The sequence below is a fragment of the Telmatherina bonti genome (assembly GCF_933228915.1).
Source record: "Telmatherina bonti genome assembly, chromosome: 14".
NCBI lineage: Eukaryota > Metazoa > Chordata > Actinopteri > Atheriniformes > Telmatherinidae > Telmatherina > Telmatherina bonti.
The window spans coordinates 20,626,456-20,640,197 of record NC_136612.1 but is presented as its reverse complement, the minus strand read 5'-3'; the positions used below and the strand labels follow the sequence as shown (position 1 = coordinate 20,640,197).

The 13,742-nt window shown below is 37.4% G+C and overlaps 3 protein-coding genes across 3 annotated transcripts; 1 reads left to right on the top strand and 2 right to left on the bottom strand.

Moving 5' to 3' along the window:
* Window positions 1–22: 22 nt before the first annotated feature.
* slc25a19 (solute carrier family 25 member 19) lies at window positions 23–4,527 on the bottom strand. The gene is made up of 7 exons (XM_079252513.1): window positions 4,389–4,527; window positions 4,000–4,135; window positions 3,584–3,721; window positions 3,319–3,489; window positions 2,498–2,678; window positions 1,601–1,731; window positions 23–1,517 (listed from the first exon to the last, which is right to left on the bottom strand). The coding sequence occupies exons 2-7, from the start codon at window positions 4,129–4,131 to the stop codon at window positions 1,311–1,313; spliced, it is 960 nt and encodes a 319-aa protein (XP_079108639.1). The 5' UTR covers window positions 4,132–4,135; window positions 4,389–4,527; the 3' UTR covers window positions 23–1,310.
* Window positions 4,528–4,732: 205 nt separating this feature from the next.
* mif4gdb (MIF4G domain containing b) lies at window positions 4,733–9,485 on the top strand. Its single transcript, XM_079253297.1, has 6 exons — window positions 4,733–4,779; window positions 5,490–5,594; window positions 5,695–5,804; window positions 6,006–6,161; window positions 8,345–8,437; window positions 8,951–9,485. The coding sequence occupies exons 2-6, from the start codon at window positions 5,516–5,518 to the stop codon at window positions 9,176–9,178; spliced, it is 666 nt and encodes a 221-aa protein (XP_079109423.1). The 5' UTR covers window positions 4,733–4,779; window positions 5,490–5,515; the 3' UTR covers window positions 9,179–9,485.
* A 943-nt stretch (window positions 9,486–10,428) lies between these two features.
* Window positions 10,429–13,152, bottom strand: mrps7 (mitochondrial ribosomal protein S7). Its single transcript, XM_079253296.1, has 5 exons — window positions 13,094–13,152; window positions 11,756–11,947; window positions 11,591–11,654; window positions 11,319–11,486; window positions 10,429–11,137 (listed from the first exon to the last, which is right to left on the bottom strand). Exons 1-5 carry the CDS (start codon window positions 13,135–13,137, stop codon window positions 10,916–10,918), a joined length of 690 nt encoding a protein of 229 aa, XP_079109422.1. The 5' UTR covers window positions 13,138–13,152; the 3' UTR covers window positions 10,429–10,915.
* Window positions 13,153–13,742: the final 590 nt, after the last annotated feature.

The window sequence follows — 13,742 nt, the reverse complement described above, 5'->3', positions numbered from 1 at the left end:
TAAAGAAGAAAAAACAGGGGGGAAATGTTACATTATGATTTGGTTTTACTCTCCAGAAACACGTCAACACAGACAAGAAAATAAAGGTTTACCAAACTGAGTCCTATTCGCATTTTTTTTTTAAAAAAAGAGTGTTGGACCAAAGTCAAAGACCTAACCCCAAATCCCTCACTAGGCCCTTCCTGGTTTTCATTTGGGGAACAAGGAGTAGTTGTCATGAAACTCTTGCTTGAAAAGCTGAATAATGACCACTAAGCTACTGCTTAGTACGCTATATATAAAAATGTAGAAGTGCTGTATGAGTGTGTGTGTGTGTGTGTGTGTGTGTGTGTGTGTGTGTGTGTGTGTGTGTGTGTGAATGGGAGGATGTGACATGTCGTGTCAAAGTGCTTTGAGAGCTCAAAATGACTAGAAAAGCTCTATACAAGTACAGACCAATTACCATTACTGCTTTCCTCAGGAAACAGCTAGAAGATACGTGCAAAGGGAAGGACTTGGGATTGGACCAACAGACCACTGTATTTTCATTTGTGCTCTGTACTCTACAACACTTTGTTACACTTTGAAACACCAAGCGTTTATATCAGATCTAGCCAAAGGTTTGCAAAGAATAAAGTATTTAAATAAAAAAAAACAAAAAAAAAAAACACCAATTTCATTTGACAAGAAAAGCCCTGAGAGTAACAGATGGACAGACACATTATCTCAAATAAAGTGGCTTCTCTGCTAGTTTAACTGAGCAGTGACCTTTCATACTTAGAGTAACTTGGTCAACCAGGAAATGGTTTACAATAAGTATCAGGTGGTAGTCTAGTGCACATTACCTATGCAAAATACTACCACACAATTATTAAACAAAACTGTTTGCTTTATACCCTCTCCCATTTGAGGGACAAAACATCTAAGAAATCTAAGTTAATGTTGAAAGTGTGACTTAATCAGAGCACAAAATCTACACATTTCAGTTTGAACATGAAATACTTTTCAAATATTTATCTCTAGGCACAAGTACATCATCCATAAACCTGGATGTTTGTGGAGCAGAAAAATGTGTACTGGTGACACACAACAACATACATTTGTGAATACATTTAAACATAAAATGTGATTTCATTAAAACTTTAAAAAAAAAACAAAAAAAAAACAGATTACATTACTTTGATATACTTATGTTCTCCCATTCTTATATGTAGACACAACAGAAACCACCACCAATCCGGCTTATGAATATCTTCTGTGCAAACGCGGTAAAAAGTGCATTCATGTCCGTGATTTCCCATCTCTGTACTTTTTTCTTCATTATCTCTCTCTCAGGTCTTTGGTATGGCCATGGTATGTCTCCGTCTCTCCTTGAGGTTACGCATGGCATTGAGGAAAAATTCATACCAAAAAAAGGTGAAGCCTGTTGACAGTGCAGCCTTCACAAGGCTTGGTGAGAGGCCTTTAAAGAAGCCTCGGACGCCCTCTTCTTTGGCTATTTTAACCATGCATTCTGAGAGGCCTCTGTAACTCCTCACCTACAGAGAAAAAACAGCAAATATTCACATAGGACCCAGAATATCCACTCCAGCAATGCAAAATGTGTTGGAGAAGAGCATACCTGTCCAAACTGAGCTCTGGCTGCCTCAAAGCCCCCCACCTGCAGTCTCTTTTTGAACAAGTCAAAGGGATATGTGATGGTTTTGCTGATCATTCCAGCTCCACTTCCACAGACCAAGCTTCTGATACTTCCTTCAAGAAACACAGAAAGACTTTTGTTTGTAAATGTGTACAATTGTGACTGAAGAATGTTCCAGAAAGTATTTTAATAAGCTCTGAACTGATTAACATATACATGGAGCTCTAATACAATAGCTCATAACTTATAGGTAAACCAAATGCAGACCCCGTATTTCCATTCAGTGAAGATAAAAAAAAAATTTTTTAAATGAATATTTGCACATTTATAGAACTGTCTTTAAAAACATAAATCAACATCAAAGAGTGTTTCTTCAACTATAACCTGCAGAGACTAAATTAAACATTTAAATGACCACTTTACATTCATCATGCCTTTTCAACAGCATTCCATAATAACCACTATATAAAATCCTGTTAATATCCATAAACATAACTTGCAAGCTAGAAGAAGTTTTCTCTTCAAAACAAGTGCAGTCAAGTCTGAAGATATTCAAGTGTCTTCAGATGTACAAACATCACTGTACAGAAATACTAAGATCAGCTTAAGTGTGCACGCATTACATTCTTTGCAAGTAACCAGTCACATCATGACAAATGTTTGTTCAAAGCTATTCCACTGACTTGATTTATTCAAAGTGACACAGTGTGTCAGACAACTGCTCAGGTTCAGTGGCAGGGAAACAACTCAGAATATTAAAACTAGCCTAATGATAAACTACCTCTCCCGGAAAGCATCTTAGGGATTAATACACTGAAAGGTTTACAGATGAACCACCTCTCGGAACAAAATCTGAATGTTTTTTTTTCCTCGACTGACCTCCTGATTCTCCAGTTTTGGGTGGAGGTGCCAGCAGTTTTTTAAAGACATTATAGAAGAAGAACTGTAGTCCAGCATAAGGAAACACTGCCACCAGTGTTGGAGACAAGCCACGGAAAAATGTCAGAGTTCCCTCTGAACGCCACATCGTGGAAACAGCATGCCGCAGGTTAACATAAACCTGTCCAGACAAGCAAAAGTTTTGAAGTTTAATATCTGCCAGAGAAAACAAATCCTCTGTTTTTCAGCACTTTATAGCAGTGGAATTCATTTAATGACATAACAGACTAAATGTTCGCAACCAATACATACTTAAACAGCAAAGACTTACAAGGCATATGGACTGAGATGATGATGTTCAAATTGAAACAGGCAAAAAGACTGTTAAAGTTAAATTACATTTAACCATATAAGTACAAAACATTCAACAGCTTCTTCATTGCAGACTACCAAAGAGAAAATATCCAAGGGGGCAATATTTTAAACTTAAACTTTAATATCCATCTTGATATAAATAAAAAAAAATGCTTCATACACACACACAGAATCCTTTTTATGTTCTGGTTTAATCTTTGAAAAAAATTGCCAAATTCTTTCCATACTATTCCTTTACTAGGATGAAGTACAGACACCAGAGTAAACAGAGAGGGTTACATTGAACCACTATGTACCACTATGTACTCCCACCAACCCATTCAGAGCTGTTGGTGTTTCAAATTGTGAAATAATTTTTTAAAAAAGCACTTTTGATATTACATTGAGGTGATGTTCAAAAATCATGCCAAAAAGGGCAGCTACCATTAACCAGTGGTGTGCCTTACCTTGGGTTCTCCCTGAGCTGCAAAGCGTGTACGCAGTGTGTCCAAAGGCTGGCAAACCACTGTAGCAGAGCAAGCTGCCAACCCCCCACAGATAAAGTGAACTCCTGCTGTCTGACTGTCATATGTCGTGGATTTGTGGACAACCTCTGTCAGAAACTCAAAACTGGCAAACTACAAATCACACACATGCAGTCAGGTCACTTTTGAATTATTGAGCATTTCTCTGACAAGTTTCAATATACAGTTTAGCATCCACAAGCTTTACCTGGACAGCCCCGTAGCAGATGGAGAGGAGCTGTGCTGGGATGTGGCCTTTCCAGAAAGCAGAGAGCCCCTCCTCTGCATAAATGCAGCGAGTTGCCTGAAATAGTCCCCAATACTTTCCCTTGCACTCGATCTGTAACTGTGAGGCACAGCAGCATTGATAAGCACACGTGATGCAAACAGCATTTTCATCCCTGCAGCATTTCATGATGATAATAATAATAATACACAGTTTTGGTCCACAATATTACACTGTGTGGTAGTGAATATCAATGTTTAATCAAAGCTGGTTTACACAGCTTAATAAATAGCATGCTAGTTGTTATAGTAAAACCTGCATCCTTATTTAACCCTCATCTGGCACCACCTGAATGCAATAGTGACATGTCACACAGAAACCACATGTTACATCATTACCTGAAATCTGATTTTAATTACATCTAGGGGGCTGATGAGGGCTCTGGTGACCATCCCAGCAGCTGAACCAGCGAGGGCTGCCTCCTCTGGGCTGAGAGCAACACCCTGCGCCCCCGGATCATATCCCACCATGTCCCTGTTAATAATATAAACTAATTGTTAGCTTTAGTTTCATTCATGGAAGAAAGAAAAACACGTTTTTCATAACCAGCTGAGTCGCATCCTCCCTGACTGAAAAATGCCATAAACCAGTGGGTGAAACGAATGAAAGTAAAACAAATGAACATGTGGAGGACAGACAGGGGGACCTTGGGTTAAGCTAAGCTAAGCTAAGCGAACTGCTCAATTTCTGTCATTACTGTTAAAATAGGAACGTAGACAGGTTTTACCTTATAGAAAGAGTCCTTCATACATATAACTACAGCTCATGCACTGACAGCATTGCTATATAGTTAAAGACTAAAAAGACTAGAGGAGATTTCTAAACTCTGACTCTAAATAGCGACACTTCCGTTGACATCGCGTACTCCATCTTTCAAAGATGAAATATCGCGACAAGATACATCCCTGCTTCATGCCAGAATCAGGAGTACCGTAGTGTTGGACGCGCCTTTTGGTTTCGAGAATAAGGAAGTTAAGTCAGAAATAAGGGTAATGTAAACTTCTTTGGGTTGTGTCTACGTTATTTAGTTGTAGTTGTTGACGGGCAGGGACTTATCTCGACGCGAATACTTCTTAGGAAGGTTGTGCCGATGAAGAACTGATTACCTTGCTTCAGGGGTAAGCATTAAATATGTCCATTTTTATCACATATGCTGATGTTTAACGTGGGTTAGTTTAGCTGTACTTTTATTAGCTTGACTTAATTAAACTCTAAAGGTTTTATTATTTTGGCGGACAGCTGTAAATATAATTTGAAAATAAAATTTAAAAAAAACTAACCCTTGTCTTGACGTTTGTCGCAAGCCAGTCTGCGTTGTCCAACACAGCCGAACCACACTAGCTAGTAAAGTGTGTATGGATTAGCAAATGTTAGTTGTTTATTCACCAATTTGTCTTTTTGTTCATCTTTTTCCATGAACAAAGCGACAAAATGAAACATCGTTTTAGCTAGTTTTTCATGTAACTTTAAATTTACTTTAGCTCGCGTACTACTTGCAAAGAGTTTAAGGCTAAAACATTTGGATTTAACATTTGACATTTACATCGTTTATATGATGTAGGGTTTATGTAATCAAACATATTGGTTTTACGTATTAGGCTGTGGCTGGTCGACTTGTGTTAGCCATGGTTAGCCTATCCCTCAGTGAATGAATTGTGTGCAGCAGCCAGACTGATGACTACAGGATTTTGCGTATATTGTTGGCCCCAGTGCTGTCTGTAACATCGATGTATTATGTTCCCTCAGTGTGTTTAAAAGGATTACATTGTCTTGTTCTGCTGAAAAGTGCAGTAAAAATGACTGATCATTTCAATGTGACATCTTACAGGCGCGATTTGCACGCAGTCATCTATAATGGAAAACTCCACAGAGGACTACAGGATCCAGTCATTTGACGTGGACACACAGATATTACTAAAAACGGCCTTGAAAGGTTAGCACTTTTCTCTGTTTCTCTGATATTTCAAGTTTTAACATCAGCATTTTGTCATCTACTGGCATGTTTTCAAAGCAAGTTTCTTTCTTTCTTTCAGATCCAAGTTCAGTGAACCTGGAGAAGGTATCAAATGTCATTGTGGATCAGTCTTTGAAGGATCAGATGTTCAGTAAAGAGGCTGGACGTATTTGCTACACCATTGTGCAGGTCTGACCTAAGACCAGAAGGGAATGATGTTACATCTAATCGTGTCTTCATACCTTATTATGCCTTTCGGGTTTTTTGTGTTATAGGAACAAGAAGCTAACCCATCTATAATAAACTTACCAACATCACAGTATTTCCTGTTAATTTCTTCTTGCTACTTTTGATATTTTATGTTCATACTTGTGTGATCACTTTGTCCAGGCTGAGGCCAAGCAAAACAGTGGGAACATGTTCAGGAGGAACTTGCTGAATCGACTGCAACAGGAGTTCAAGGATCGTGAATTGATGAGGGAACGCTCGCTGCAGGAGTGGGTGTGCTACGTCACATTCATCTGCAACATCTTTGACTACCTCAAGGTAAAAAGTAGAAAAGGCCTGAACTTTTTTCTGGGTGTTCTTAAAAAATGGTTCCATCTTATCACTAAGTTGTGTTATACTGTTAAAGAATAGCAAACAAATTAATTTATTCAAGATTGTACGTTGAACACTTTACATAAAATAGATTTAAAATGCCACCATCTTACCCTTGTAATGTCCTCTGGAATAATTTTTGACCCCCAAATAAAATCTTTTTCCTTCAAAATATTGTTATTTTTCAAATAATCTGAAAATAATGTCAGTTTCAATATTCACTTATCATTACTCTCATCCATCTAAGACTAAAGGTTTAAGAAATAATTGTTGATATTAACATAAATAAACAGTTTAACCAAGCCGGGTTATTTTAACATTTTAAAACAAGAGCTGTAAAGATTTCAGAAGGACTCTGCATGGGTCTGTTGCATATTATCTTCACTAAAAGTCGTTATGTCCTGAATGTCCTGAAACATTACACACAAAGACCTGAAACAAGGTTTCTTTTCAGTACATGCAGCACAGGTTTTCCATTTTGCAAAAACAAGAAAGCCGACTTATAGCAGGTTAATTTACTAAATATTTTTTTTAATTTTACTCTGAGTCATTTGTATTAGTGGTTACCAACCTTTTATCTTAAAACACTTAGTTATATAACTTATATGTCCTTTAAAGTGGAACTATTATGTGCATTTCAGGCTAATTTATTTTTATTTCTGAGACCAGAAGGGCTGGGATTGATCGAGTTATTGTCACAAATCGCTTTATTTACTTCAGACCGACCCTCTCCGTAGGCTGTCAGATCAGCCTGCGGGCAAAACGAGTGGATTGAGACTCTTCCGCATTAAGCCCCGCCTCCCCCCACCACGCTACATCGGGAGCGCGCACAGCACCTGCTTTCGCCGTCATTGTAACATCTCATAAACAGAAGGATTAGGCTAATATGAACTCAATAAAAATAAAAAAAATAATACAATGTCAACACATAGCATACAGCCCTACATGTTGGAACCTGAATCAGACCCTGAAAACGAAGTGGAAAACAGCAACCCACAGCAAGGAATGCAGCAGGATGTCTCTCTTTGGTAAACTCGCCAGCCATCGTTGGAAATAACTTTATCCGACGTTTTCCACCTGCCTGATGTATTTGTACATCCCCTAGTTAACCAGTAGAAGGTAACCAATCACCGAACCTTATCCCCCGGGACGTCACAAGGATTTTGAAGTAGAAAAAACTCTCTAAAATGACGGGTTTTTCATCGCCATGGAAACCGAACGGAGAGCGTGCTGGAACTCAAACTCAAACATGCGTTTAGGTGATAAAAAACCGTGCCATTCACATGTCTGATGAGGATTCAACACTGTAACACTGTAGAAAGCTCAGAAAACTCCAAATACCATAATAGTACCCCTTTAAACCCTGCCATATTCAGTTTGCAAATCTTTGGTCTGTTCCAAGTTGTAATTTTTTAACTATATCTGACAAGTATGTGGTGCTGAATAATTAAGTTGCGTTTGGGTGCAACAATGCACCCAATGCATGTTTACTTCAGAAACAACAACAAAAAAAAAATCTTTTGGACACATTCTCATAGAAATGTTTCTTTGTATCTGAATCAGCTTGAAGCTGAGCAAGTGTATAATCTCACAGCTGAGGTGCTTTCTATCCTCATGGCTGGAAGAGTAAAAGCCTTCATAATTCCTCCTGAGTAATGTTGAAATGCTGAATATGTCTATGAAGTGCCACATAAAGACAATCTGAAATGCCTCAGCTCTGTACTCCAGGTTGTGGATCGAGTATCTTTTGCCCTCCATCGTGTTTGATTTAGAATCCTCCATCTACAAGTTGCTGCCTTTGTCAAGAGTAAACTTGTCTACATTTGGCATTTAAATGGAGTAAGCATCATTCACCTGACTGCATAGATGGAAGATTTTGTCAAGAACTACTATATCCTCCTGAAAAAATACACAACATAAACTACACAACAAACTCACCTCAGTGTGCAAAAACAGTGTTTGATGCTGTTTTTCCTCAAGCAGACTTTCAACAGTACAGAAAATGTGTGATGATTTTGTTTTTAAAGGTGCAAATCTACAACTTCGACATTTTCTCTGGAGTGAAAACCTGATCCTGCTGGGAGTTTTGGTGTTGAAAACCCCTGATTCACATCTTCACTGTGTATTAGGTGAACAACATGCCGATGGTGGCCCTGGTCCATCCTGTATATGACTGTCTGATGAGGCTGGCCAAACCAGATGCTCTCATGAATGAAGAAGAGGTAAAAATCAGTTCATGTGTTGCTGATAAATGTGGCTCTTTCATGAGGAAATAATACAAGTCCTTTTTGAAATTTTCCTCGCATTAATATTAATACAGGCTTTTTCCAGAGCCATATGGATTGTGTTGTGTGGCAAGTCTTTTTTTCATTCATAATGGTACATACAAGATGATGGAGGCATTTACCTTACTGCATTTAAAAGTCCATTTATTGCCCATTTTACCATAAAATACTCAAAAGTTTAAAGGACTTTATCTTTTTTTTTTTATCTTAACATCAACTTGTCAAATGCATACAGGGGTAAAAAAATGTTTTGTCATTTATACTGAATCTTGTCAAGTGTTTCATTTTTCCAGTTGGGTGGTATGTATTTGTTCATATGTGACATATTTTACATTAGACCTAATCTTTCAGCTTTTTTTTTTTTTTTATGGCATCAGATTTTTTTTTCTTCTAACTCAGTGTAGGAGGGAAAGTTATTGTGCTGTGTGACTTCTGTTTAATGCTCTTCAGGTGGACTGCCTTGTGGTGCAGCTGCATCGCATCGGAGAGCAGCTGGAGAAGATGAACAACCAGCGGATGGATGAGTTGTTCTTCCTGCTGCGGGACAGCTTCCTTCTCCAGGAGGGTCTCACCTCCATGGCACGTCTGCTGCTACTGGAGATCCTGGAGTTCAGGGCTGGAGGCTGGATGCTCAGCAGCACTGCCCACAAATACTACTACAGTGAAATTGCAGACTGAGACGATCATTATGAGACACTCCAAGCATCTTGGAAACCTTTCCTTATTCAACACGGATTATAAAACCAGCAGCTTCATGATAGAAACATCTTTCAGGTAATCAGAGGAAGGGTTCGAGAAGATGTTTGTCCGAGAACTGTTCAGACTTTTGACTTTGCTGGAGAGTTCCCTGTGTTTGTGAATGACAGATGTGGTGGATGTGGGATGTGCAATAGTTCAGAAATCTTTCCGTTAACGAAGTTTAGCCACATCCAGACACACTTTGATTAGAAGTTTCTTTTATGGTTTGAATCCAGAGAAAACTTTAAGGTGTGTTTTTAAGTTTCTTACATTCCTGTCTTGTTGGAACATTTCCACTTAGTTTACCAAATCTAACAAAGTTAAAAACATTCCGGTCAGATAAAAGCTGATTTGTTCATTGCAACTTTTTTATTGTTTTAATAAGTTGAGAAGTGTTTTAATCATTTAGATATTCTGGTTAAGATTTAATACTTTCTGAAAGGCTTGAAGTGCAGTCAAAATGCAGTTTGGCTGTAGGATTTCTGTTACGGTTTTTTTTTGTTGCAAGTTGGTTTGTCATGGGAGCAACAGTCTTTTTTTTTTTTTTTTTTTTCTTTCAGGGATTTCCTTTATTTATTTTGTTACATTTTCAGTAAAAGACCAAAAGACTGGTTATAGTCTATAATGAAACCATTTCCTACACATCCAGGGTTTTAATATAGATTCATAGTTCTTAGCAAACTTGTAGTACCAACCTGACATTAACAGCATTATCCAGGATTGAGAATCTATGACATCTAAGATATGGTGCTTTGTATATTTTTAGGTTAGGTTAATGGAAGTATTTTCTCACACAAATCCAGGTTCCATCTGCACTAAGCAACACTGTTATAACTGAACTCATATATAGCTCAGTGACAGCTTTAAGGTCACCAAACCAAAGCTGTGCCTTGGAACACACTCGGACACAAAGATGGCTGAAATTTCATTGTGTAGCAAACTTACATCTCTGAAACAGTGTAATTATTTACCATCTGCACCTGCTAGGTGGAAGTAGATATAAGCTTGATACCAGTTTTGACTTTAACACCTTTAATTTAAATTAATTGTATTGAGAGCAAGATTTTGTTTTCTATACTCAAAAGTAACAGAAGTTTCTTATTGGTGCATTTTTCTAGCATTGGAAGAGTTTAATGTATTGGTGCTTGTCGCCATATTAAACCAAATTGGAGTTTTATTTTTTAAGAAAAAAGAAAAAAGAAGAAAAAAAAAAGATTTATTTTAAATTTTTGTCCATGACTCAATGCAGTTGAAGTCTGAATGTAAAAAAAATAAATTAATAAAAATACAGCATTTATTTTCAAACTCACTCAACAGGCCACAATCCTGACTGCTGTTTATCTATTTTATTGTTTTTGACTTCATTTTTCTACAGTTGAGATGTATAACGTTTTTGCTCAAATAAATCCTTGATTTGTTTTTTCTTAGGTTGTTTGTATTCATTGTGACTTAACAACAAACACAATTAAGCAGAGTTTAATGAACACTAAACAATCTCCTCGGTACAAAAAGAGTGAACCATACTCAGGTCTTGTACATGTTTTACTCCTCTACATAGAACGGTGAAGTCTCTCCACAGGAATAGTTCTGTTTGCCGTTTACAACAGCACCATGAGTAATCATGTCCACCTGAAGAGCGGCTTCAATGGGCGTTGTGAGTCCGTGAGAGGCTTCTGTTCACCACCAGCGGTAGTGGGCGTAAGCTCTGTTGGCTTCGGCCATCTTGTGCAACTCGTGTTTCTTCTTAATAACGTTGCCCTCCCTTTCAAAAGCAGCCAAAATTTCCTGGGAGAGCTTTTCATACATGTGTGTGCGTCTGTGTTTGTTTTCCCTGCATTCTGTGACCATCCATTTCATAGCGAGGAAGCGGCGTCTGTTGTCTGAAAGTGGAATGGGGACCTAGTCGCAGTTGGAGGAAAAAAAAGAAGAAAAAAAAAGCCATCTTTATGTTTGTAGCAAAAGTAAATTAAAAAAAAAAATTTTCTTAATTGTTCCAGCTGCCAAAAGACTTTAATAAAAACTGTCTTTCTTGTCAGTAAACCATCTGCAGAGTTTTCATGTGCCTCATCTCATAACTCACCTGATAGAACTTTCCACCTTTCTGTATGCTGGCCAGCCCGACAATGGGCTTACAGTTCTCCAGGGCCTGGTGAAAGATGGCATAGGGATTGCACTCGATTTCTTGTTTCTTCCCCTCTGGAGCTTTATGGTATTTCTCCACTTGTTTCTTTTTAATGTTCTCCAGTGTCTGGATGGAATAAAAAGATGAAAGCCACCAACAACAGAGCGTTGCTTATTTAATCCAAGAAATACTTCACAAGATTTAAGCTTCCTTTTGTCATTGTAGGGTACCTCGGTCATGATCTCTCTAGCCAAAACCTTTTTCCCATCTTTCATCATTATGTTGATAAATTTACTGAAAAGCAAAAGTGAAAATTACCTACTGGTTTGAGCTTCCACAGATAACTTTTGACTAAGGAGTAGCTATTCTTTTGCAGTAACAAGTGTTTATTCTACCTGACGACTGGGTCATAAAACACAGAGCTGGTGACTCCGCTGGTTGCTGCTTTGATGGGCTGGAGTGCTTTGAGCTGCTGTTGCTCCTTCTCTTCAGCACTCAGCTCTGACTCTGGCTGGCTGTAGACCTCCTTCCTGACCTCCGGCTCCAGATAGTAAGGGTTGTATCTGCTCCATCTCACCAGAAACACTCTGCCAATAAAGGACACATTAGAAAACGAACACCTCACCTCATTTCTTTGATTTGAGCCGCTGTCTCCACCATCCTGTGTGAGACCCTACTTTGACCCAAAAAGATTTAATGCTTGTTTAACAAATATCTTAAACTATTAAGTTGCAACCAAACAATGATTAGTAACTGCAGTTGTTACACTGATCTTTTCAGTCAACATCAGTTTTAATTATCAAAAGCAAGATCATGTCATGTGGTTTAATACTCTCCTGTTCACATCTTTCACAAGAGAAAATAAGATATGAGCAGTGGGGTTCAGAATCCAGTGGACAAAATGTAAAACAAAATAAGGGGAAGATCTCACTAAGTTGGATTTGTTTGGAGTAAGAATATCACTGAAACAATGACCTAATAAGAGAATTGGTGGAGAATGAAAGAAAAGCTGTTGCACACTGGTTATCACTATTTGGAATTGTTAGGACTTTGTAGCATTTGCTGATTTTTCTCTAAATAAGTACATGTGATTTTTATATGCATGTATATATTAGTGTTTTCACAATTAAACCTCATATTGTCCACCATATAAAAAAGTGAATAATTAAAAACATGCAGACTGAGTGAGTCTGAGCTTCACTAAACTGAAGACGTTTATTTTAGCCACTGTGTTTAAACTACAGTTGTTATAGTGTAAAATTAATCAAGCATGTGGTGTCATTGGTAGATAATTAATCGAAAGGATTGCAGTTATTTTTATGAAACCAAAATACACATTTTAATGTGGCTGAAAAGTAACAGTTTAGACCTTTTTTTTTTTTTCCCCCCCATAATTTTTTTATTATTAAAGTGACACAGCCTGAACACAATCGCTCTGGACATTTGAGAACAAACTTGAGACTTTGAAAATGGAGGAGAGTTCGACATTTTTGTCATTTTCGAATTTCTAAAGCGTATTATTGAGAAATATCGATGATTTTTGTAAGTAGCATTTTTTCCCCTTAAAACTAATCGGTGTAGTTTTGCCACCACTGCCTTCATCTTTTTCCCCTTACACTGGAGTAAACACATAACCGCAACAGGTATTTTAACCTATAAACACACTGAAAATTGAAATTGTATTTTAATATTCAAAAGCTCGCCCTTCTGATGTGTGAAATAAAAACAATTACCTTGGAGTCCAAGGTTTTAATAATCCTGAGATGGAAGCAGCCATCTTGAAAATGTGAGCGTAAACTAGAAGGACCCAGTTTAGTAGATCCTCATGATGCCTAAGGGGGTAAAAAAAAACCCTAGTTTGAAAATTGAGCCTTTCTTCCGATCATTTTTCCAATAGAACAGACCACATGTATTATTACCATTATTTTAAAATAGCGATTATTTATTTTAATCAACTGTGTAAAACGCTTATCCACCTGCAACTGACATTACGCAATGTCTATGTATGGAACGTCAGTGGTGCCATTTTTGCGCTTTTGTTTACATAATGTCATTACAAGGTGCTAGGCAGTTTTTGCCATATGAGCATGGTGAGAATTGGAACCTGTGTTGTTTTTATTTTATTTTATTTTTTATTATTATTTTTATTTTTATTATTGTTATTGTTGTTGTTGTTAATCATAATAATAATAATAATAATAATAATAATAATATAGTCATAATATTACTATACATTGAAATTTTAGTTTGTAAGAAATGATGGTGTGCAAATTTAAGTTTTTCTGTAGCATTAGGTTTAATATAATGAAGTATGTATTTTATTCCAAAACAGAATAATGGGCTCAATATATGAGGACACCATTGCTCATTTTCTACAAAACT

Bases quoted from the DNA above. Each gene is read 5' to 3' on its own strand.
- slc25a19 (XM_079252513.1), bottom strand. From the start codon at position 4,131: ATGGTGGGATATGATCCGGGGGCGCAGGGTGTTGCTCTCAGCCCAGAG. The intron at 3,490-3,583 runs GTAAAGCTTGTG...TGTGATTTGTAG, and splicing joins TCTGCTACGGGGCTGTCCAG to TTTGCCAGTTTTGAGTTTCT. The intron at 2,679-3,318 runs GTAAGGCACACC...TTGTCTGGACAG, and splicing joins CAGCTCAGGGAGAACCCAAG to GTTTATGTTAACCTGCGGCA.
- mrps7 (XM_079253296.1), bottom strand. From the start codon at position 13,137: ATGGCTGCTTCCATCTCAGGATTATTAAAACCTTGGACTCCAAG. The intron at 11,655-11,755 runs GTAGAATAAACA...TTTGCTTTTCAG, and splicing joins TTTTATGACCCAGTCGTCAG to TAAATTTATCAACATAATGA. The intron at 11,138-11,318 runs GTGAGTTATGAG...AACTGCGACTAG, and splicing joins AAGGTGGAAAGTTCTATCAG to GTCCCCATTCCACTTTCAGA.
- mif4gdb (XM_079253297.1), top strand. From the start codon at position 5,516: ATGGAAAACTCCACAGAGGACTACAGGATCCAGTCATTTGACGTGGAC. The intron at 6,162-8,344 runs GTAAAAAGTAGA...ACTGTGTATTAG, and splicing joins ACATCTTTGACTACCTCAAG to GTGAACAACATGCCGATGGT. The intron at 8,438-8,950 runs GTAAAAATCAGT...AATGCTCTTCAG, and splicing joins CTCTCATGAATGAAGAAGAG to GTGGACTGCCTTGTGGTGCA.